Consider the following 22,283-nt stretch of genomic DNA (forward strand, 5'->3'; position numbering starts at 1 on the left):
AGGCAAACTTTGCTGCGTTCAAGATAGCATCTGCTGAGAATTCAGTGTCTTCATCAGCTTACTGATGGGATCTTACATCATCGGAAGGAATTCTCTCTTGCAAGTGGCAAAGTCAGAGAAAAGAGTCCTATTAAAAAATGAGGTGGCCATTGTGACTGGTACAGCCCAGGCAACGAGGTAGATTGACTCCCTTGCTGTAGCATGAGAGACAAGCATTTTCAGTTGCTCAGACAATTCTGGCCGTTGATCCTTGAATCCGCCACTGTAGGAGTGAAAGTTGCTTCAGGTGCTGACCGTGACCTCCTGAGAGGGATATGGCCACTTCTTTCTGCTGCAGATTCATTGGTTGCTGAACCAGGAAAAGCCGCAATTCTGTCAAAAGTCTGTTTGAATCTGAGAGACTTGTTCTCTGGCGCCATCTGGCAACCAGGTTCGGTAACAAAGAGGCTGCAGTATGTTAGCTTCATTGCAAGGCTGCTCTTCAAAATGGCAACTCCTTGGGAGGACTTCCCAGCCCTTGGTGTTTTGCAGACCTTTCTGCTTTTGCCATCTCCCTCTCAATGGCTTTTTGGTGCCTTTTGGCATCTTTTTCTGCCGCCCTAGAGTTGTTGCCACTTGATAAGGCTTTAGCTCAGATCCAAGTCACTGCTCCTTTGACAGCCATTTTTTGACCAAAGGAGCCTTGCCTGCAGCCTGGGAAACTCCTATCCTCCCTGCTCACCTCCTATGGCTGGTGGCTGGTTGAGTGCTCAGGAGCCACCATTTTCGAGTTCAGCATCTGTCAATGACAAAGGCAGACTCTTTCATGGGGAACTGTTGCCGCTTTGCCACTAGTAGTGTGACTGGACTGATCTGAACAGTGCCAGGGACCTCAGCTCATTGGGTCTGAGACCACCTGGAAATGAGCTCCCCTCCGCTAAGGTGCGGGAACGACAGGGACCTTGCTGCTGACTGGGAAGCTGTCCGAATCACTTTCAGTGATCACAGGGAAAGGTTTTATCGCAGTTTGCTGAATGAGAATCCAGGAATTTAAATTGGTGAAGCCATTTCTTCTCAAATGTCTCTGCTAGGTAAAGATTGAGTCGAAAATTGGGACGAAACCAGGCAAGGGAGGCGTGACCAAAAAGATGACACCTATTCCTGGATTCTCTCTGGAGAATACATTGTTTCTTTCTTCCTTTTCTATTTTGTCTTTGATTCTGGGTAATTCCTGATGGAGTGTGGCTGTGGGTTTGTGGGCTATTGTTATTCCTAGGAGTTGGCGGATTCTGTCATTTCAGACATTCCTTTTGTGTACAGTAGGGTTAGCTTTTGCATAGTGGTTAGCTGTGTGATGTGTTTGAGTGTAGTGTGTTAGAATATGAAGTTTGTGGGATAGCCATTAGGGAGAAAGATGTCAAGCAGCTGTTTCTCTTGTTTTTCTTAGTTTTGTGGTGCTGTGGCCTTTCTGAACAGGTTTTGGACACAGCTTCTGGTGCTTTGGAAAATAAGATGACTTCTTCTTTGTAACAGCTCCTCAAATACTGGAACACTCCTATACTCCAGACTGGCCATACTCAATTCCTGTAACCGTTCTTCACATGCTTTAATCTCAAGGCTTCAGTTGCTCCTCTCTGCACTTTCCCCAGTCTCAACATCTTTTTTGTAATGTAGTGACCAAAATTGGATCCAGTATTCCAGATGTGGTCTTGCTAAATACTTGTTTGCATTGCACGCTGGAATTTTCTCACAGAAGATTTCATTTCAATACAGGGACATCATGACTGACTACCCATTCTTCTTGTAATGGGGTAAAGTGCAGTCGGTGTTATTTGTCTATAGATGGCAAAGATCCTAAATTGGCTAAGCAAGATCTGGTGGTAGACACAAATATGACAAGTATTTCTTTATATGAAATAGTAATATGCGGGAGGACATTATCATACACTACATAAACATTGAGTGGATGGGTGGCATATTTAATAAAAATAAATAAATAAATAAACAAATAAATAAATAAAATGCATATGTACGTACGTACGTACATAAAATTTGAGCTTCTCTATCTTCAGTCTACTTTAATTTGTTCCAGTTCTGAATAATACAAAATTTTGCCCCTTTCCAGCCTATGATAGCTAGCATTCTCTCTTTCTAGTGACCAATGTGTTTGCTGAATTTTTTCCAACTAAATACAGTGGTACCTCATGATACGAACCCCTCATCATACGAACGTTTCGAGATACGAACCCAGGGTTTGGAATTTTTTGCCTCTTCTTACAAACTTTTTTCACCTTACGAACCTGCCGCCGGCCGCTGGGATGCCCCACCTCCAGACTTGAGTCCCTCCCGTTTTTCCTCACCCTGTCCTGCACCTTTCTCCCCTCTTGATCTCCATGGGTTCCTCCCGTTTTTTCCCACCCTGTCCTGCACCTTTCTCCCCTCTTGATCTCTATGGGTCCCTCCTGTTTTTTCCCACCCTGTCCTGCACCTTTCTCCCCTCTTGATCTCCATGGGTTCCTCCCGTTTTTTCCCACCCTGTCCTGCACCTTTCTCCCCTCTTGATCTCCATGGGTTCCTCCCGTTTTTTCCCACCCTGTCCTGCACCTTTCTCCCCTCTTGATCTCCATGGGTTCCTCCCGTTTTTTCCCACCCTGTCCTGCACCTTTTTCCCCTCTTGATCTCCATGGGTTCCTCCCGTTTTTTCCCACGGAGATCAAGAGAGGAGAAAGGTGCAGGACAGGGTGGGAAAAAATGGGAGGGACTCATGGAGATCAAGAGAGGCTCTTTTCGCCTTGCTTCATTGGGACTGCCACCTCTTGCCACCTCTCGCTGTCCCTCCCCCCACTCCGTTCGCCTCAGCTTCGTCTGTCGGCAGCTTTTTTTTTTAAAGCCTTAATGTTTTGGATTTTCCTAATCGGCTTGCACACATTATTAGCTTTTCCATTGATTCCTATGGGAAACATTGTTTCATCTTACGAACTTTTCACCTTACGAACCTCGTCCTGGAACCAATTAAGTTCGTAAGACGAGGTATTACTGTATTATCCAATAGGATAATATGCTTCCCAAGGACTCCAAATTCAATTTTTTCCCCCTAGTTGTTAATATCTCCATTTAACAGTTAAATCTGAGGAACAGCAGAGAAGTAGTAGAATGATTTTTGTATGGTGATGTTATTGTTGCTATCTGACCAGAGATTCCTTGAAACAGCATCTTGCTTACAGGAAAACAATTCCATGGCTTAACAATTCCATTTTCAAGTTCCATGGCTATGGTGGCTAGTTACATGTAATGCATATAATTTGGCAAGGCAGGAAATTATGCTTTTGGTTATTATAATCCATAATATAGCAACACCATCACAGATCCATTCAGCATACTCAGCATTGGGCTTTAATTTATGTGGTTCATTTGTTGAATACCAAAAATTCCAGCTTTGTTATTCCAAATTTGAAAATCATATCTGGAAAATGACTTTCAAATTAGTTCCATATTCAAGCTCAGAAAACATGGATAGAGGGAGCATTCAAATGGTCATTGGCTATGTTTCATTTACCTATATATTTGAAGATATGTCTGGTGAAGCTGATGGCAAGAATCTACTAGGAATGAAGTGAACTCCTGTAAAGTAAACAGTGTTAAATAGTGTTAAATACAAATACCAAAAACTCCAAAACCAATCAGAGGGGATACTGAACTGGAATCAGACAAAGTTATCCTCTCTCTAGAATCTAGATAGGTTTCTTATCACAGGTGTCAGCATAGCTAAAGATTAAAGACCATTTCTAGTCCACAAAATCTATGGACCAGAAATGCTCTTTAATCCTTAGCTATGCTGGCACCTGTGATGAGAAACCTTTTAGTGCAATTATAACTAGTATGCTACTTCAAATTTAGTAAAATTTATCCACAACCTGATCACACTTCATCTCAGCTGTTGTAATGTATGCTACCAAAAGCCAGCCTTGTAAAGTACTGCAAAGTTCAGCTGGCTCAAAACATGGTACAGCTAGATATAAACTAGGACAAGATAGAAGAATCAAAGGTGCCTATACTAAAATATCTGACCAAGTGACTCATTGTTTTCCAAGTATTGTTTAGAATACAATTAGTATTAACTGACTGGCTTACAGAGAACCATTTCTCTCATGTATCTAACTGAACTATCCATTCTTTCTCTTAGAGTCCATTTCTCTGGGGCAGAGGAGACAGGCATACTCCTGGCATTGCTCCCAGGTTGTGGGCTACATTACCATAGAAGTTATTTTGCCCTCTAATTCTCTTTTGCCAGGGCTTTATTTAATTAATTGATGAATTAATAAGAATTATTTTTGTACTTTTAATTTTAATGATTAGTTAGCTGCTTTAGTAGCAGAAGACAGGATATAATTCATACACTGGTTTAAAACTATGGATTTTAAATTTTGTTATCCACCACAATCTTGACGGTTACACACAGTTCAGGCAAGGCAACAGAGAGACTTGCACATTAAATTAAAGACTCAGAAATCGAGTGGACCTTTCTTTTCTGCAATTGAGCAGCCTGTTCGTGTGGTACAGTCACTGTAGTTTGACATAATCTCTGATAAATGACAGGATTACATTCACTGTTGGGGCCAAATGATATGCAAGATCTCCTGGAAGAATTTTAAAGTTTAGAAATGGGGTTAACACTTGTCAACATAATTTAATGTTACTTAAGTTTGTAATGTAGTTCAAAATATTTCTATCATGAAGTGTTTTGTTGATTTAGAAACACTATACGGAATACCATCATTAGTGTTCAAATGGAAGATTTAGAGAAAAAGAATAGAATAAAATTTAATCATGTTCATTTGTAGCTTTGTGTAAAAAGTGCATGGCACCACCATTAGTAAGAATGCTAAATTAATTTAATAAAATTGAAGCCAATTACTACTCTTACCTTGATGTAGTGCATTAGAGAATTGGCAAAGAATCTGCACAGTTTTATTGTTCTTTGGAATATCTTGTAATCAATAATCTCCTATTCAAAAACAAAATTGAATACCTGAAATGTACAACACTAAAGTCCTAGAAAAATTCAAGTTACAGTATCTCATTCAATACTGGACAAGTCAATTCAGGATAGGAACTGCGACAATATAGAAGAACCGTTGAACTTACCTGAACGGTCTTCTCCATGTCCTGGAAGGAGAGTCCAGCATGGGATTTAGCTCAAATCTTATTGGTAGGGACTGAGTTTTAAATTAATATAATTAACATATTAAGTAGGTACCGCCCCCTTGCTGCCCCAGTACCTCAGTTTTAAAAAACGAATTCAATTAAGAAACAGAATTTATTTAACAAGAAACAACAACCATTAACTGAATGCAACAATTGTCTATGGTTCAATGGGAGGGTATGGACTCTCCTTCCAGGACATGGAGAAGACCGTTCAGGTAAGTTCAACGGTTCTTCTCCCATGCCTCTGGAAGGAGAGTCCAGCATGGGATATACCCAAGTTCCAGTGTTCAAGGGAGGGATATCATTGAATCATGAGCCTGTAGTGTCACACACTCGTTGCAATACTCTCCTCCCGAAGGCCGCCTCGGCCGAAGCAAACGTGTCCAGTTTATAATGCCGTATAAAGGTGGTAGGGGTGGCCCACGTGGCCGCCCTACAGATGTCCTCTATCGATGCCTGTGTGGCCCATGCCGCTGAAGTAGCGGCACTACGAGTCGAATGAGCCGTGATTCCACTAGGCAATGTCTGGGAACCTGCTTTGTACGCTTCTGCTATACAAAGCTTCAACCATTGATTAATGGTCTGTGATGACACTTTGAGACCCAGTCGATGTTGGCCAAAGGAGACAAACAAGGCCTCAGTCTTGCGAAAAGGAGCCGTGCGCCTGATATAGAGTTTCAGAGCTCTGCGCACGTCCACCTTATGCCACTTAAGTTCCAATGGATGTGATCCATGCACGCAGAAATCCGGCAAGACAAGTTCCTGTGTCCGGTGAAAGTGGGTGTTAACTTTAGGTATGAACGTTGGGTCCAAACGGAGGATCACCCTATTAGGTTGAAATGTACAAAGGTCTGGCCTTACTGACAAGGCCGACAGCTCCGACACCCGCCGTGCCGATGTAATGGCCACTAAGAACGCTGTTTTAAGAGATAACATCCTCAAAGGCACAGTTCTCAGTGGTTCGAACGGAGGAGCTGTGAGCGCTTGCAATACCACAGTAAGATCCCAAGTAGGGAAACGTCGTATCGGTGGAGGATGCCTATTGGTAGCCCCTTTCAGAAAGTCTTTAATCAATGAATGGTGGGATAATGACCCACCATCCTCAGATCGAATGATCGTTGCCAAAGCCGCTACCTGTCTTCTTAAGGTGTTGGGAGCCAATCCCTTCTCCAGACCGGATTGTAAAAACTCCAACACCAAGACTAAACTAGCATCCTGCGGCCGTTGATGTCTGACCTTGCAAAAAGCGGTGAATGCGGCCCACGTAGCCTGGTAGATCCTAGTCGTTGAAGGCCTCCTGGCCGACTGGATTGTAGCGATGACATTCTCAGGGATGTTCCAGGTTCTCAATCTGTCCCCCTCAAGCGCCAAGCGGTCAGGTGGAACCACTGCGGCTCCGGATGGAATATCGCTCCCTGAGTGAGGGTGATTTGGTCGTCTGGGATCCTCCATGGCTGGACAATTGAGAGCCCCATCAGTTCTGCGAACCAAGCACGCCACGGCCAGTGCGGTGCTATCAGGATGACCTCCGCCCGTTCCACTAGGATCTTCTCGATGACCCTTGGAATAAATGGTATTGGTGGAAAGGCGTATAGCAATTCCTTGGGCCACGGAAGGTACAGGGCATTGGTCCCCTTGGCTCCCGGTGTGGGAAATCTGGAATAAAACCTCGGGAGCTGGGTATTGTGCGGAGTCGCGAATAAGTCTACCTTTGGGTTGCCAAACCTTTTGGTCACTTGCTGGAACAGTTGTGGGGTCAAACTCCACTCCGCTGGATCCACTGCTTGCCAACTGAGCCAATCCGCCTGAGTATTGGCTTCCCCCGCAATGTGCTCTGCGTGGGGAGGGATCTGGTCCCTCCTTGGTGGTTGAGGTGCGCCCTGGTTGCAACATTGTCTGTGCGAACCAACACATGCTTTCCCTGGAGAAGCGTTGTGAAGGTTAACAAGGCAAGGCGTACCGCTTTTAGCTCCAGGAAATTGATATTTACAGGAATCAAGTCCTGAGGAAGCCACAACCCTTGGGTCACATGATGGTCCACATGGGCTCCCCAACCCAGGAGGCTGGCATCCGTAGTCACAATGATGTGTTGTAGGTGACCAAAGGGGGACCCTTGATGTATCCCCCAGGACTTCCACCATTTTAGGGAGTCTCGCAGGCCTCGTTGTACCGTAATCAATCTGCGTGTGTGACTCACACGTCGCTTTTGGTAGGGAAGTAAAGTCCATTGCAGTGTGCGAAAATGATACCGTGCCCAGGGAACGATGTCCACGCACGACACTAGAGTCCCTAGGACCTTGAATAGGAAGGCCAGCGGCACCATCCTCTGGTGACGTAAATTGGTGACTAAGTCCTGAACGTTGCGCTGTCTCTCCGGAGATAGGTAAACTCTCATGGCGATGGTGTCGATAACCGAGCCAAGATGGGTTATAGTGGTGGTGGGCGAAAAATGACTTTTCCCCCCGTTTATCGTAAAGCCATGTTCCTGCAACAGCGCTACCGTGTCCCGAAGATCCTGCCGCGCGCTCGCCAGATCCCTGGACAATACGAGGATGTCGTCAAAGTAAGCTAAAAGTCTTATTGATCGGGACCGTAAGGAGGCGATTAGCGAATCCAGGAGCTTGGTGAAGGTACACGGTGCGGAAGAGAGGCCAAAAGGCATCGCCCGGTACTGATAGTGAATCCCTTGGACATAAAAGCGGAGGTATTTCCGGTGCTCCGGATGAATGGGAACGTGTGAATACGCCTCCTTCAGGTCGATGGATGACATGAGATCTCTGGGCCGGATCGACGCAATGATCGTGCGGAGGGAGGCCATCTTGAATCTGCGGTATAACACGTACCTGTTTAGGTGTTTCAGATTCAAAATGAGCCTGCAACCTCCCGATGACTTGGGTACTATGAAGACCCTGGAGTAGAACCCCATGCCCTCCATCTGGGCTGGCACCCTCTCGATGGTTTGGATCTCTAGGAGATGCGCAATCTCTTGCTCTAGTAATGTCTGATTGGTAACGTCCTTGGGCACTGGACATGACACAAAATGGGTAGGCGGAATATGAAGGAACTCCAGGCGTAGGCCCCGGCTTACCGTGTCCAAGATCCAGGCGTCGGAGGATGTGGTCCTCCAGGCGGTACAAAACCTTTGGAGTTTTCCCCCCAAAGGGACCTGCCCTATGGAGTCACTTGGCTCCACAGAAGCCTCGTTGATTGGAACCCCGAAAGGGGCGTCTCGTCTGCTGGTAACCTCTGCCCCGGCCTTGGAAGTAGGTCCTATCACTCCGGTACGAATAGGACTGCCCATATTGACCCTGTGAATAAGGTCTGGAGGCCTGAGTAGTTCCGGAGGCTGGGTCCCATCGAAAGGACTGCCGGCGTCGATACGGGGTGTTATTGCGATCCTGACGTCTAGAGGATCTGGGGAGGATCTTCCTCTTGTCCTTGTCCTCCACAAGGACGGATTCCAACACCTCCCCGAACAATTTTGTGCCCTGGAAAGGGGCAGATGACAGGCGCCATTTCGACTTGGCATCCGCCTGCCAATGTCGAAGCCAAAGGAGGCGCCGAGAAGAAATAGTGGAAGCCATGCCCCTTGCGGAAAACTTCGCCGCGTGCAAGGTGGCATCTGCGGAAAATTCGGCCGCCGCTAGGAGTTTGTTTAAGTCCTGCTTGAGGCGAGAATCCTCAGGCCCCATCCTAGCCTGTACCTCCTGGATCCACATAATGGATGCCCTATTGAAAATGGATGCAGTAGATGCCGCCCGCAGAGCCCATGCTGCCATTTGATGGGCCTTTTTCAGGAGTGTCTCAGCCCGTCTTTCATCCGGCTTGAGACTGTCCGCAGTCTCCGAAGGGACGACGGCATTGGATACCAGTGTGGCCACTGGCTTATCCACTGGCGGAAATTGTAGCAGGTTCTCCATCTCGTCGTCGAACGTATAGAAGCGACGCTCCACCATGGAGGGACCCTGTGCCGCTGCTGGGTGCTGCCAGGTGCGTTTAATATTTTCTACGAATATCTCCATTGCAGGCACGTTATCGGATTCCTTAGGTTGCTCCTTACACAGGGAAGCAGAAGTCCTAAGTCCATCCCCTGCATCTGTAGGTGCATTCGCCCCTGGCACATCTAAGGTTTGCTTCACCTTATGTAACAGCAGCCTAAACAACGTTGGCTTAAACAGTCCTGCGGGAGCTGGCTGTTCTGGACAGGCATAATCATCATCAGATAGTTCATTGTGCCCATGCTCACTGTCTTCTTCCAGAAACCCAGTGTCTCCCGCCAATGAGTCCAGCCCAGGAGGGGGCGGTGGTGCTGACCAAAGGTCCCTGGGCTGGTATGGCTGTGGCAATGGAGGTGTCACACGTTGAGCTCCAACCGCCATTCCCTGCGCATAAACGTTGGCAATCATGTCCTGCAGGGATGGAGGGAAGGCCTGCCAGACATCAGCTTGGGATCTAAGCCCTGCAGCTGTAGGTGTGAAAGATGCAGAAGGGGCCCCAGTTGGCTGGGTTGCAGTAGAAGGCCCATAGTAAGCCTGGCTGACTGAAGCAGGTCTCTCTGGTCTGGCATGAGGTGAGGGCAATGGTGGAGTTGGGCATGGTAAAGCCTGACAGTCTGGAGACCAGTCCCTCTCTGTAGCAGAACCCAGTGCTCCCAATGCCAGTGTCCCTGCTGTTGGAAGCGGCTGGAATGGGGGTATATGCAGAACCCCTGAGGCTGGAGAGGCCAATCTGCATCTAAGCGTTGCTCTAATGCCCTTATTTTTCTCTCAGCTTCCTTCAAAGAGGAAGAGGTTTGGGAGGACTTGGCCTTGGACTTAGAAGAAATCCTTTCTTTGCCCTTGTGGGGTGCCGGAGCAGATTGGAGTTGCTCCCCTCCCTGATCCACCTGCTGATCAGCCATCCTTGTTAGAGTAATGGGGCAGCGTTTACTCACAAAACTGTAGAAGTTTGATTATACCAGAAATCACTACACGGAGCCTGAATCCACACAGAATGACAGCCTTAGCTGGTGACAGTTGCTCACCCACGTGAGTGGCTGAGCCAATGAGGTGTGTTGCCGGGCAGATTAGAAGCCTGGCTCCTGGCGCCCTGCCAAACCGCGCCGAAATCCGAGCGGGAAATTCCTCCCGCGCGTCAATTTTAAAGCAAAAATGGCGGGCGCTGCCAACTGCCGCCCTTGGGGGGGGGTGAGGTCCCCCTGGCTGCGGTATGCACGGCCGTTTAGGCGCCGTGACTTGCGGCTGTCAAGAAGGCTTGGGGATTCCCCGCTCTCCGCTTGAGTCTCCAGCGGCCGCTCGCTCTCTTTCCGCGGCTTCGGCTGCGAGCGCTTTGAGCCATTGACAGCAATCAGCTGTGAGGCGCTCCGAACGCTGCTCCCGGCTTCAGCCGGGAAGCGCGCCTGCCGCTTGTTCCAGGCTCAGCCTTTCTTTTGTTTTCAAGCGTTTTCTGCTGCCCCCTTAAGTTGGTAGGGGGCGGACCCCTCCCACCTGGGGTGAACGAGCTAGATATGGCCACGGAGGTCAGGGATCTCCAGCTCAACCTTCCTCTTCAGGGCAGTACTCGCGGGGAGAAGAGGCCCCATGAGGAGAATGTTGGGGGTGCTGTCCGCGGAGGGCAGAAACCCCTAAATGATATAATGACCTGTGAAGACAGAAAAAACAAGATTAAAAGGCAATACATTCATTATTATATTTATTACAATAATAATCCATTAAATTAACATTCCTAAAACTACTCCCTCAGGAGTAAAAAACTCAGAGTCCCTATCCTAGACTGAGTTTTTTAAAAACTGAGGTACTGGGGCAGCAAGGGGGCGGTACCTACTTAATATGTTAATTATATTAATTTAAAACTCAGTCCCTACCAATAAGATTTGAGCTAAATCCCATGCTGGACTCTCCTTCCAGAGGCATGGGAGAACAGAGATCTTCTAATCACTGATGTGCATGATACTGACAATTTAACATGATCAGAAGAAGTGTGAAGGGATACATTTGGTTATGTTATAACATTTATACTACAGCTGCTAATGTGCTCCTTTTAATTGTGTAAATTTAATAACCTGATACAAATGCTTAAGAATTTGAAAACAGGCTGATTTTCCGTTGTGTGTCAGGTATTTTATGACTAGTCTGAAAAAAAATTATAATTTGTATACCAGGCTATAGCATTCTTGATTTAAGAAAACCACATCATTTTTGCATGAAGTCCCTGCTAAACCACTGCTTTACAGCATCAGATTAAGGCTTGAAGCCACACTACTTAGGACCTTACACTTTTCCTCCCAAGGTATCTGGGAGCATCAGTTTAAGAAAGTTGTGTTATAATCTATTCACCTGCGTTCCAGACTGTTTCATATGTTCCGCCAACTGCAAGCAAGATTGGAAAGAAAACAAGATGTCTTCACAAAGTCCACTAAAGATATCTGAATGTTTCAAACTGTCCTTTATTAAGGATTTGTGCTTGAGAATCTGCCTAGCAAAAACAAATATTAAGCAGTTCTTAAATGATCATCAGATTTGGCATCATTCTTTCTAACAATGAACAAGTGTGGGTGTGGCAACTAGTATCTATGGGGAAGATCAGCATCTGTCACGACTGATGCAGACAATATTAGAGGAGCTGAAAAAAAATCTTAGATGCTTTTTTTCTTCTTCCTGTACTTCTGGTTTACATCTGTGACACAATGACCCAGGTTCACCAATTCATGTTGAGGGATTTACCAGATGTTGAAGCAGCAATGGTCCCGAGTAGATAAATGCAGGTAACTTTTGATCAAGACTGATCAAACTATGGCATCCAGAAATGGGACTCATATTCTACAAATTGGGAGGGCTCATATATGTGTGGTTTCCACCTAAAGTTGATTATAGCTACTCTCAGAGATGTCTGGAGTCATGGAGTTACTACAACCTGCTGGGGGCAAGCTTGAGAAAATGGATATACATAGTTTATACATTGTTTTCTTTTGGGATCATAAATCTGAACAAATGCTGAGTAAAGATCAATAACTTATTGTAAGTTTTGGTTAGAATTTATTGTAAGTTTTCAAAAAGTATTCATATAGGCTCTGAAGATTAATCAAACAAGATAATCAGATACCAGATATTCAGAGAATGCTGAATAATGACCCTAATAGAAGAAGTCATGATCTCACCAGAAATCAGAAGTGGAAGAAGAAGAATGCAGCAAAGTTTGCCTCCCCCTTCATGACAACATGCTGCCTGCTATGGCTTCACCACTGTCAGGTTGACACACAAAAAGAATGTATTTCTACCCCTAAACTCATACATTATCTATGGAATTAATTACCATAGAATATGGAGATACCCATGAACTTAGCTAGTTTTAAAGGGGTATTACATGAATTCATGGAGGTCTATCAAAGTCTTGAAGACTTAGTAGACCTTCTGCTTGGGAAAATCAAGCCTCTGTACACCAGTTGCAGTGAAACAAGGAAGAGAGAAGACAGGTTTGCATCTTCTGCTATTGACTATTCCCAGTGTGCTACTGCAAGATACAGAATGCAGGATAGAACACTATCCAAGCCCCTTCTAAACTTTTGATTGCATAATTAATAAAACTGGTAGTTTAACATTACCTGATTATAAACTTCCATGTGTTTGCATGAAGTGCATGATCTATGTTGGAAATAGCAGAACAGATCTCTAGCATAGTATGAATCACTATAGAGAAAATAAATATAAAAATTAAAAGCAAGAAAAAAATCAGTATTGAATATAATAGATGGCTACGTTGAAAAAATAGTCAATGAAGACTTTCTATTACTTTCATGAAATTACATTTCTTTAACATCAATGTTCATCAAAGAGAAGAGCATTTGGACATTTAGTGCCATGGATCAATAAAGTGAGATCTATTTAAAAATACACACCTGATGCCATAATTCTTATGCTGTCTTCAGTAGCACAGGAATTTATAGATAAAATATCTAGTAGCATCATAAGCTGTTTTTGTAAATCATAGGTTCCCTTAAACAATGACTGTAGTAAATCAGAAACCACGTGGAGACACTCTGCATATAAAGATTCACTGCTCTGTACCAAAACAGAAATTCAAAGACAAAATTATTAGATTACTATATCAGCAGTTGATATGGTCCAAGAAAATTGGAATAATCTATTTAGTAATTAATAATCCAGATAATTTCATCTTTTGTTATCTATATCTGTTAAAATATGAGTGTTTGGGAGAATTTTTCAAGAAGGTATCAATGTGCACAATATGGAAATAAATTATGCATCAAATTTCTCAATGCTGCACTGATTTCAAAGCACACAAGCAAATATTGGGGATTATATATTATTTTATAGTAAAACCAAATACTTTCTTAGCAATATAAAAACACTTTGAATTGAAACATTTAAGATTAGAATACTTTCAACAAGGTGAGAAAAACTTTCTCTGAATTAAAAATGATTTATACTTAAATTTAAAATGGTTTGCACCTTCTATACACTAATGTTCTTGTATTATATCTTAATTTATATTGCATCAGTTTCATGATAAATTACACTTAAAATGTAATGACAAGGATGAAGATGTTGGTCTGCAGTAATCTTAATTTCACTTTTGTCAACAAAAGCAAAAGCATGCATCAAAGCACAACTGAAATCAATTATTTTATTTTAAAAATTCATTTACTACCTTTCAAAACTGATTTTTCACACATATCTTTAGTTTTTACTCTGTGCTTTAGATGGGATTATTTTATTTTTTTAATATTTATGTTTACAATAATAAAATTGATTCTATCATATAATCTGTTCCTATTAACTTTGCAACTTCATTTCTTAAGAATTAAAGATAACATTAGTATTAATTTGCTTTGCCAGTTTTGAATCTGTCAGCTCCTTTTCAAAACATAGCCTCACTAACCTTGCAATGTAGAAATGTATTCTTGATTACATGAAGAACAGAAGAGGGAAGGCTATAGACATGTTCTAAGGGTACCATCTCCTGTCTACTAGAAATGTGTTGCACGCAGTCTGTTAATACTTCTAACATATGTATCAGGGACTGTAAGAAAAAAATACTATTAATAAAAGAATTAATAAATGTTGCAAAAAGAATACTACAGCAGAAATATGTCTTAAAAATTATCAGCTTAACTGTTAATTTTTGACTTCAAAGAAGAGAAAGATACATTAAATACTTTGGACATCGATGTTTAAATAAGTTTTAAATTATATCTCTGTATATTTATCCATTCTACAAAGATCATCTAGCATTTGCCGTTTATTAAACAAAGATCAAACTAGTTTTGTTTCTTTCTTTGAAAATAGAACATTTAAACTTGAGAATATTATTAAAAAATAATTTTATTAGCTCGGTGGTGGGTTCAATCTGCATTAATAAGTCTGTCTGAACAATATAAGCTGTCTTGGGCACAAAAACATTCATCTGAAAAATCCAACAATGTAGGAAAAAAAGTAGCAGTTGCAATTAATTGGTTTTTTTGAAATTACATATCTACCGTATTTTTCGCTCCATAAGACGCAGTTTTTTTCCTCCCAAAGTAGGATGAAAAATCAGCCACGTCTTATGGAGCGAAGATGCAGGCAGGGGGGGGGGGCGGCGATATACTCATCTGGAGACCGCCGCCTCTGTCGCCGCCTCTCCTCTTCCCAACCCCGAAGAGAGCCGCGCCTTTCAGCCTCCGGAAGTGCTGGGCCGGGGGACGCCTCCACCCCGCAGGTTTAGGAGGCGGAGCGGCACCGGAGGAGCGTTGGCGGTTCCGAGCCTTTGGGAAGGCTACGGGAATCGCTTTAGGAGGCGGGGAGGTCTCGAAGACCCAAAACCCAGCCAGTCGCTCGCAGCCGGCCGCCGCCTGTGCAAAGTTTGGCTGCGAACTCGGCTGGCTAGCTGCTGCCTGGCCCCCTCCCTCCCGGAGGAGGGTCTCCCTTCTCACCACCAGCGGCGCTCCCCCCGCCAGCCAGCCAACCAAGCCCTGCGCCCGCCGGAGCCGGCTCTTCGCTCTCCCCCCGCCGCCCGCCGCGTTTGCAGGAGGTGGGGAGGGTTGGGCGGCCCACCAAGGCCAGGAGGGACGCCGCTATCCCCCCTTCCCTCTCTCCGCCCGCCGCTGCGCCTCCTGCTGAGCCCCCTCGGCTTCGCGCGGCGCCTGTCAGAGGAAGCTGCCCTGTCCCGGCCACGATCCGGGGGCGAGGTCGTCAGGGTTTGAGGTGCCCTAAACCGCCCACAGCAGAAAAACAGAAAAAATAAGGGAGAAAGAAAGAGAGAGAAAGGAAGAGGAGAGAGAGAAAGGGGGAGAGAGAAAGAGGGAGAGATAGAGAAGGAGAGAGAGAGAAAGAGAGAGATACAAAGAGAGTGAGTGAGAGAAGGAGAGATAAGAGAGAGAAAGAAAGAGGGACAGAGAGAAAGAAAGAGAGGGACAGAGAGAAAGAAAGAGAGGGACAGAGAGAAAGAAAGAGGGACAGAGAGAAAGAAAGAGGGACAGAGAGAAAGAAAGAGAGGGACAGAGAGAAAGAAAGAGAGGGACAGAGAGAAAGAAAGAGAGGGACAGAGAGAAAGAAAGAGAGGGACAGAGAGAAAGAAAGAGGGACAGAGAGAAAGAAAGAGAAGAACAGAGAGAAAGAAAGAGAGGGTCAGAGAAAGGGAGAGGAGAGATAGAAAGGGGGAGAGAGAAAGAGGGAGAGATAGAGAAGGAGAGAGAGAAAGAGAGAGATACAAAGAGAGTGAGTGAGAGAAGGAGAGATAAGAGAGAGAAAGAAAGAGGGACAGAGAGAAAGAAATAGAAGAACAAAGAGAAAGAAATAGAGGGACAGAGAAAGGGAGAGGAGAGATAGAAAGGGGGAGAGAGAAAGAGGGAGAGATAGAGAAGGAGAGAGAGAAAGAGAGAGATACAAAGAGAGTGAGTGAGAGAAGGAGAGATAAGAGAGAGAAAGAAAGAGGGACAGAGAGAAAGAAAGGGACAGAGAGAAAGAAAGAGAGGGACAGAGAGAAAGAAAGAGAGGGACAGAGAGAAAGAAAGAGGGACAGAGAGAAAGAAAGAGGGACAGAGAGAAAGAAAGAAAGAGAGGGACAGAGAAAGGGAGAGAGAGAAAGAGAAAGAAAGGTAGAGAGAAAGAGGGAGAGATAGAAAGAAAGAGAGAGGGGGGCTTGTTTGTATATTTTCCCAATTCCCCTATGGCAGTGTTATTGTAATAAATATTTTAGCCTACTTTTTGGCTCAAAATATTTTTTTTCTATTTTCCTCCTCTAAAAACTAGGTGCGTCTTATCAGCAGGTGCGTCTTATAGAGCGAAAAATACGGTAAATTATTAGAAAATTACTAAACAACCTAAGATCTGCAGGGTCATCATTTAAAAGATAATTCCTTACCTAAACAGAATAATTAGGGGGAAAACAATGATGGAATGGGAACAACTTCCATCTTTCTGATGGCTTGACCACAGCTGATTGCCTTTCAGCAGCCAATGGTAGGACTGGTCTACCCCACCTCTGGAAGACTAGGAAATGACTGGTCTGCTGAATGTCTAGGTGGCAGTATGGCAAAACTGAAAGAGCCACAGATTTGTCAAATTTCAATCCTATAGGAGTCATGGGTCCCAGATTATGAATGCATTCTGTAAATCTAAGACCATTTGGGGTACTTTGAGATTATTTCAGTTGAGAAAGATATTTACTGGTTGTTGTCTTCACAACATGAGAGCAAAATCTAGACCAGACTTGGGCAAGGGGCGGCCCGCAGGCCGCATCCGGCCCAACTGCTGTCTGTGACAGGCCCGGATTTTCCCTCTAAGGCGCGTGGCCGCGCACACAAAACACCCCCGCGCAGTCTTTTCCAAGGCTGCGCAGAGGAGTCGGGCATCGGAGTTGGTGGGGGAATGGCAAGGAAAGTGGGGGAAGTCTTCTACTGGTGAAGGTTTTTCCTGCCCCGAATGTCGCACGCACGTGCACATGCGAGCTCCCCGTTCCAGTGTCAGCCTGCCATGCACTCCAGGGGAGTGGTGGGAGGCTGAACACTCCGCCCCAAACTTTAAAGAGAAAGGCGGAGCCAGAGAGTCTCTCCCAGCAGCCGCAACCTGGAGGCTCAGCACCGACCCATCCTCGGCGGGCAGTGCCGGGAGCGGCCACGGCTCCCTCTCCTCCCACCACCTGGATCTACTGCCAGTGCTTCCTGCCAAGCCGGCGGCCGGCGCTGCGGGATCCTCGGCCAGAAGCTGCCACTTCCCTCTGGACAGCACAGCTATGCGACCGTAGAGGTAGAAAGTGCAGAAGTGCTCCCTGCGGTGGCGAGATTAAACAAAACGGCCGCTGCCGCTGCCACACTCTCGGGGGTCCTGCAGCCCCTGCTTCTGGATTACAATGAGAGAAAGAAAAAGGGAGAGGAAAGAGATAAAAAAACAGAAATGAAAGTGAGAGAAATAAGAGCAAAAAGGGTGGAGAAAGAAATGAGAGAAAGAAGGGGGAGAGGGAGAGGTACCTGGGAGAGAGAAAGAATGAGAGAAAGGGAAAAGAGAGAGAGAAGTGGAGAGAAATAAAGAAAATGGAAAGAGAGGGAGAATTTTAATTAAATTCGCCCCTTAATGTTTCTTCGAAAAGTACACCAATTATATTTCTAACTTTTTAACCATTATGCCAAAGTGCTTCCTTCTTTCTTTATATATTTTTCTATAAACCAAGAAAATCTAACAAAAGAAAATTAAAACCAAAACATAAACATATACGAATTTCAGACTTCTTTCCCCCCTCTAAATAGTACATTTACCTAATCCCAAATTTAAAAATTATTTCAGCCCATCTAACATTTAACCAATTATCTACATTTCTTACTTAATTTCAATTCAAAATCATTAACATCATTAATCTCCCCAACAATTCTAAATTCAATTCCATTTATGCATTAATCCAAATCAGTATCACCTACTACATATCTTATTATAATTAATACTTCTAACTTTATTAAAACAGATCAGCAATTCCTAAATTCATATATCTAAATAGAAAAAATAATTAAAGTTTAAAAAGAGCAAACAAAACAATACTCCAAGCTTAATCAACCCGTCTCAAACTCCAATTTCTTTAATCTGAGCAGAACTTTGCACCGAACACTTTTCTTTTTTTCTTTTTTTGTATCCCCTTTTAATCCCGGAAGGAAGGACTTTATTAGAAAAAGAAAGGAGTTATTGGATCAAACTTTGGACACTTGACAATTGGCCCATAGTTATGATGGTGGCCATGTCCCAGGGTTATGTAAACATTTTTTGGGATCTTCTGACAAGCAACTGCAGGGATTCACTTAACGACTGTGGTAAGAAAGGTGGGAAAGTGAGGCAGAACTCACTTAAGAACCGTCTTACTCAGGAGATAGAAACATTGGCCTCCATTGGGGTCAGAACAGAAGTCGAGGATTATCTGTCTGACCAGTGCACTCTTTTAGAAGCAGATCAGGAGTCCATTTTGAAGCTCCACAGAAAACATCTAGGGGAGAAGGCAGGTTGTCCTTGACTTACAACGGTTCATTTACTGACCGTTCAAAATCGCAACAGCCCTGAAAAAAGTGACTGATGCCCCTTTTTCACACTTACGACATTCGCATATACAGTATTGGGTAGAACTGAGTTAATTATATTAGTCCGGCCCTCTAAAACCATCCCAATTTCTCATGCGGCCCCATAGCAAAATTAATTGCCCACCCCTGATCTAGACTGGAAGTTTGGCATCATGCTAAGAACTGAATTGTGTCCTTTAGTCTGTAATGGTAAAGGATCTCCTGCCATTGGGGGGTGGAGTGGGGGGGTGGACTACAAGACTGACAAGGTTCCTTCCAACCCTATGTTTTTATGTTTTATTTCAAAGCATAAAGTATTAATAGTTCTCCTTATATTTTCAGCCTGGATGAGAATAGGCAAAAGCAGGTCAACTATAAATAAAAATCTTCAGCACATTTCAGTTTTTATTTTGCTAAAAATCAGGACAATTTTCAATTGACTCTTGGGGAATACAGATGCCTTTTAAACAGCCACAGCCACATTATATGCAACAGGAGAAAAACAGCCACTGCTCATGTATTTTCAGTGGATATAGTTGGTATAAATTAGCCCCCAAAATCTTAAAATTATAAAAAAACAAGATATAAACAATTCTTCGAGCTAGATTTACCTGAAGATGGTTTCTCAATGTCATGTTTAACTGTACATTCTTGTTTGTTATTTTGGCTTCAGAGGATATTTCATTTAATAACATGTCAAATAATTCTATTGTCTGCTTGAACAAAAAGAATCACAATTGAAACAATATTAACTTAAAACAATAAATTAAATAGAAACAAACACTGTGATTTGTTATAAAATGGGATGACATTTACTACCCTTGATAGCTTTTAATAAATACAAGAGGATTTCAAGGTATGCAGTGGTTATCAGCCAGGACATTCAAAAACAACCACCACCACCCTTTCATATTAGCAGGCACTGAATTAAGATATCCTATTTAAGTTCTTCCAGGGTTCTCTAGAAAGAAACTAAGATCTAAAGAACATGAGCATTAGGGTACAGGAATCCCATCCTTTCTTTTCTTGCAATGCAATAGCACAGCACTATAACAGAAGCTTCAAATTTCACACACAATTGAGCAGAGAATAAGGAGGGTCAAGAATAAGAGGACAGCTAGCAAAACAAAACTCCATGAATTATTGTAATCTTTTTCGATTCCAGTCAATGCTTAGCTAAATTAGATTTTGTTGATCCCACAATAACTTTTATATTGTGTTAAGTACTGTATATAGATATTTACTGTACAGTCTTCTTTATTAAAGAAGCATACAGGTAGTCATCCATCTATGACCATAATGGAGACTGTCCATTATTATCACAAGTGGTGACAACCCCATTTAACGGCCCTTGCCTCTTGTACTCACTGATGCTGACGTTAAATGAATACAGGGGTCTTTAAGTAAGCAGGGATAACTCATGTGGGGGCAGCCTTGAGAGGCCCACACCCACTATGTCCCTAAAGGAGGAAGACAAGCAACAACAAAAATTGCAAAGCCAAAAACAGCCCAGCAGGGGGGAAAACTCAGCTAGATCAGTGGCTAGCACTGCATTCCAAAACCCAAGAGGCTTCTAAACAAGCCTCATTTAACTTCATCATCCTTAGGCCATGAAGCCACACTTGTGGGCTGTGCCTCTGCCCTGATTAGCTGGGGAGACTGCAAACCTTTCCTGGCTATTGCTAGATTTTGAAGAAGCCAGCCACCTGCATACATAGGCAAGAGAGGACTGTCTCGTTGATCTAAATGAAATACTGACTATCAACATAGCCAGTATTATTAGAACCAGTTTGTAGTAGTTGATGCACCAGGCTAGAAACAAGGAGACTGTGAACCCTGACAAAGCCAGATGAGTGACCTTGTGCTAGTCACTTTCTCTTAGCCTACAAAAGAGGCAATAGTAAACCACTTCTGAAAAACCTTGCCAAGAAAACTTCAATAACTTGTCCAGGAAGGCAAAATGGGTTGAAAGGCATGCACATGCATACATAGAAACATAGAGTTACTAACTTTTCAGCTCATAATATACAATATCATACCTTTGGGAATATTTTGGAGAAAAAATCTTTCTCTAATTCTGAAAGTTTTATGTGAGGTAGAAATCTCTCAGTTAGAATTCGTAAGATATCTGTAAATAAGTAAATTGAATAAAATCATAAATCCAAGGCTTAGATGTCAATGTGACATTTTACAGCTTTTAACCATAAATACAGAAATACTAAACAAATTTTAAACCATTATTACCAATGTTTCCCATTTAAGTTTAATTAGATGGCATGACAGGCTGGAAGAGAAAATACTTATATATTTCCTAGTAAATCAGTATCATTACTTGCTATAAATACTGTAAAAATCGCTAGTGATATATACTTTCTTTTTTCTGTTGCATTCATTTCATTTTAAGCACTTCTTATGTATAGTTTTGTATTTATTATTATTATTATTATTATTATTATTATTATTATTATTATTATTATTACATTTATTAGACTTGTTTGCCGTCCCTCTCCAAGGACCCGGAGCAGCTCACAACATGCAATATAAAACAATGTGTATACAAATCTAATAGTTAAAACAGTAAGCTAAAAATCCCATTATGTTAAAAAACAGTCAGTCTACTCAATCACATCCACACATAACATTTAAAGGTCAGAGAAGAAGAAGGCATGGTCTAGCTGCCCCATGCCTGGCGACACAGATGGGTATTAAGGGTCTTGCAAAAGGCAAGGAGGGTGGGGGCAATGCGAATCTCTGAAGGGAGCTGATTCCAGAGGGCCAGGGCTACCACAGAGAAGGCTCTTCCCCTAGGCTCCACCCGACGACATTGTCTGGTCAACGGGACCTGGAGAAGGCCAACTCTGTGGGACCTTATCGGCCACTGGGATTTGCGCAGCAGAAGGCGGTACCGTAGGTAATCTGGTCCGATGCCATATAGGGCTTTATAGGTCATCACCAATGCTTGAATTGTGTCCGGAAAACAATCAGCAGCCAATGTAGGCCGCAGAGTGTTGGAGTGACATAGGTGTATCTGGGAAGACCCATGATGGCTTGTGCAGCCACATTCTGCTCAATTTAAAGTTTCAGAACACTCTTCAAAGGTAGCCCCATGTAGAGAGTGTTACAGTAGTCGAACCTCAAGGTGATAAGGGCATAAGTATGTTTCTGTTTGGGTTATTTTTTTCATAAGAAGAGTGGGGTGGTTGTTGTTGTTGTTTTAAAGAGCAGTATGTTTCATACTTGGGGGGGGGGGAAATCCGTGGTTGCCTGTGTATGGCTCTGTTACACAGTCGTGTATTTTCTTCTCCTTTTATTCTCATGCCAGCCCTTCCCCTACACTAACCCAGAATGTACTCAGTAGTCTTTTGTATACCGGAGCAGAGTTTGTATGAATATGGCAAGAGAGGTTCCCTTCTTGGTCCAAGTGATGGAAGCTGTAGTTTTGATTCCATGGAGATTCCCACAATAAGAAAAATCAACAGGCTCAGCAGGAGGTATGATAATATGGTATAGATATGAAAACTCCTCCATTTGAAAATTCAATTCTCTGAGAGAAACTTGCTACCTA

At 43.5% G+C, this 22,283-nt stretch overlaps 1 protein-coding gene across 2 annotated transcripts in view; it reads right to left on the reverse strand.

Annotated features, from left to right (window-relative positions):
• FIRRM (FIGNL1 interacting regulator of recombination and mitosis) overlaps positions 1–22,283 on the reverse strand; it is a 49,758-nt gene that overhangs the window by 21,269 nt on the left and 6,206 nt on the right. The window contains exons 3-10 of one of the 2 annotated variants that reach the window (XM_070746811.1): positions 20,758–20,846; positions 19,330–19,431; positions 14,083–14,223; positions 13,079–13,241; positions 12,785–12,869; positions 11,520–11,658; positions 4,904–4,984; positions 3,536–3,600 (exon numbers count right to left, since the gene is read on the reverse strand). In XM_070746811.1, coding sequence (XP_070602912.1) covers positions 3,536–3,600; positions 4,904–4,984; positions 11,520–11,658; positions 12,785–12,869; positions 13,079–13,241; positions 14,083–14,223; positions 19,330–19,431; positions 20,758–20,846 — 865 coding nt within the window. The remainder of the gene's footprint in view (positions 1–3,535; positions 3,601–4,903; positions 4,985–11,519; positions 11,659–12,784; positions 12,870–13,078; positions 13,242–14,082; positions 14,224–19,329; positions 19,432–20,757; positions 20,847–22,283) is intronic. The other variant, XM_070746812.1, reaches the window with a different exon arrangement.

This window comes from Erythrolamprus reginae, chromosome 3, assembly GCF_031021105.1.
Source record: "Erythrolamprus reginae isolate rEryReg1 chromosome 3, rEryReg1.hap1, whole genome shotgun sequence".
Lineage (NCBI taxonomy): Eukaryota > Metazoa > Chordata > Lepidosauria > Squamata > Dipsadidae > Erythrolamprus > Erythrolamprus reginae.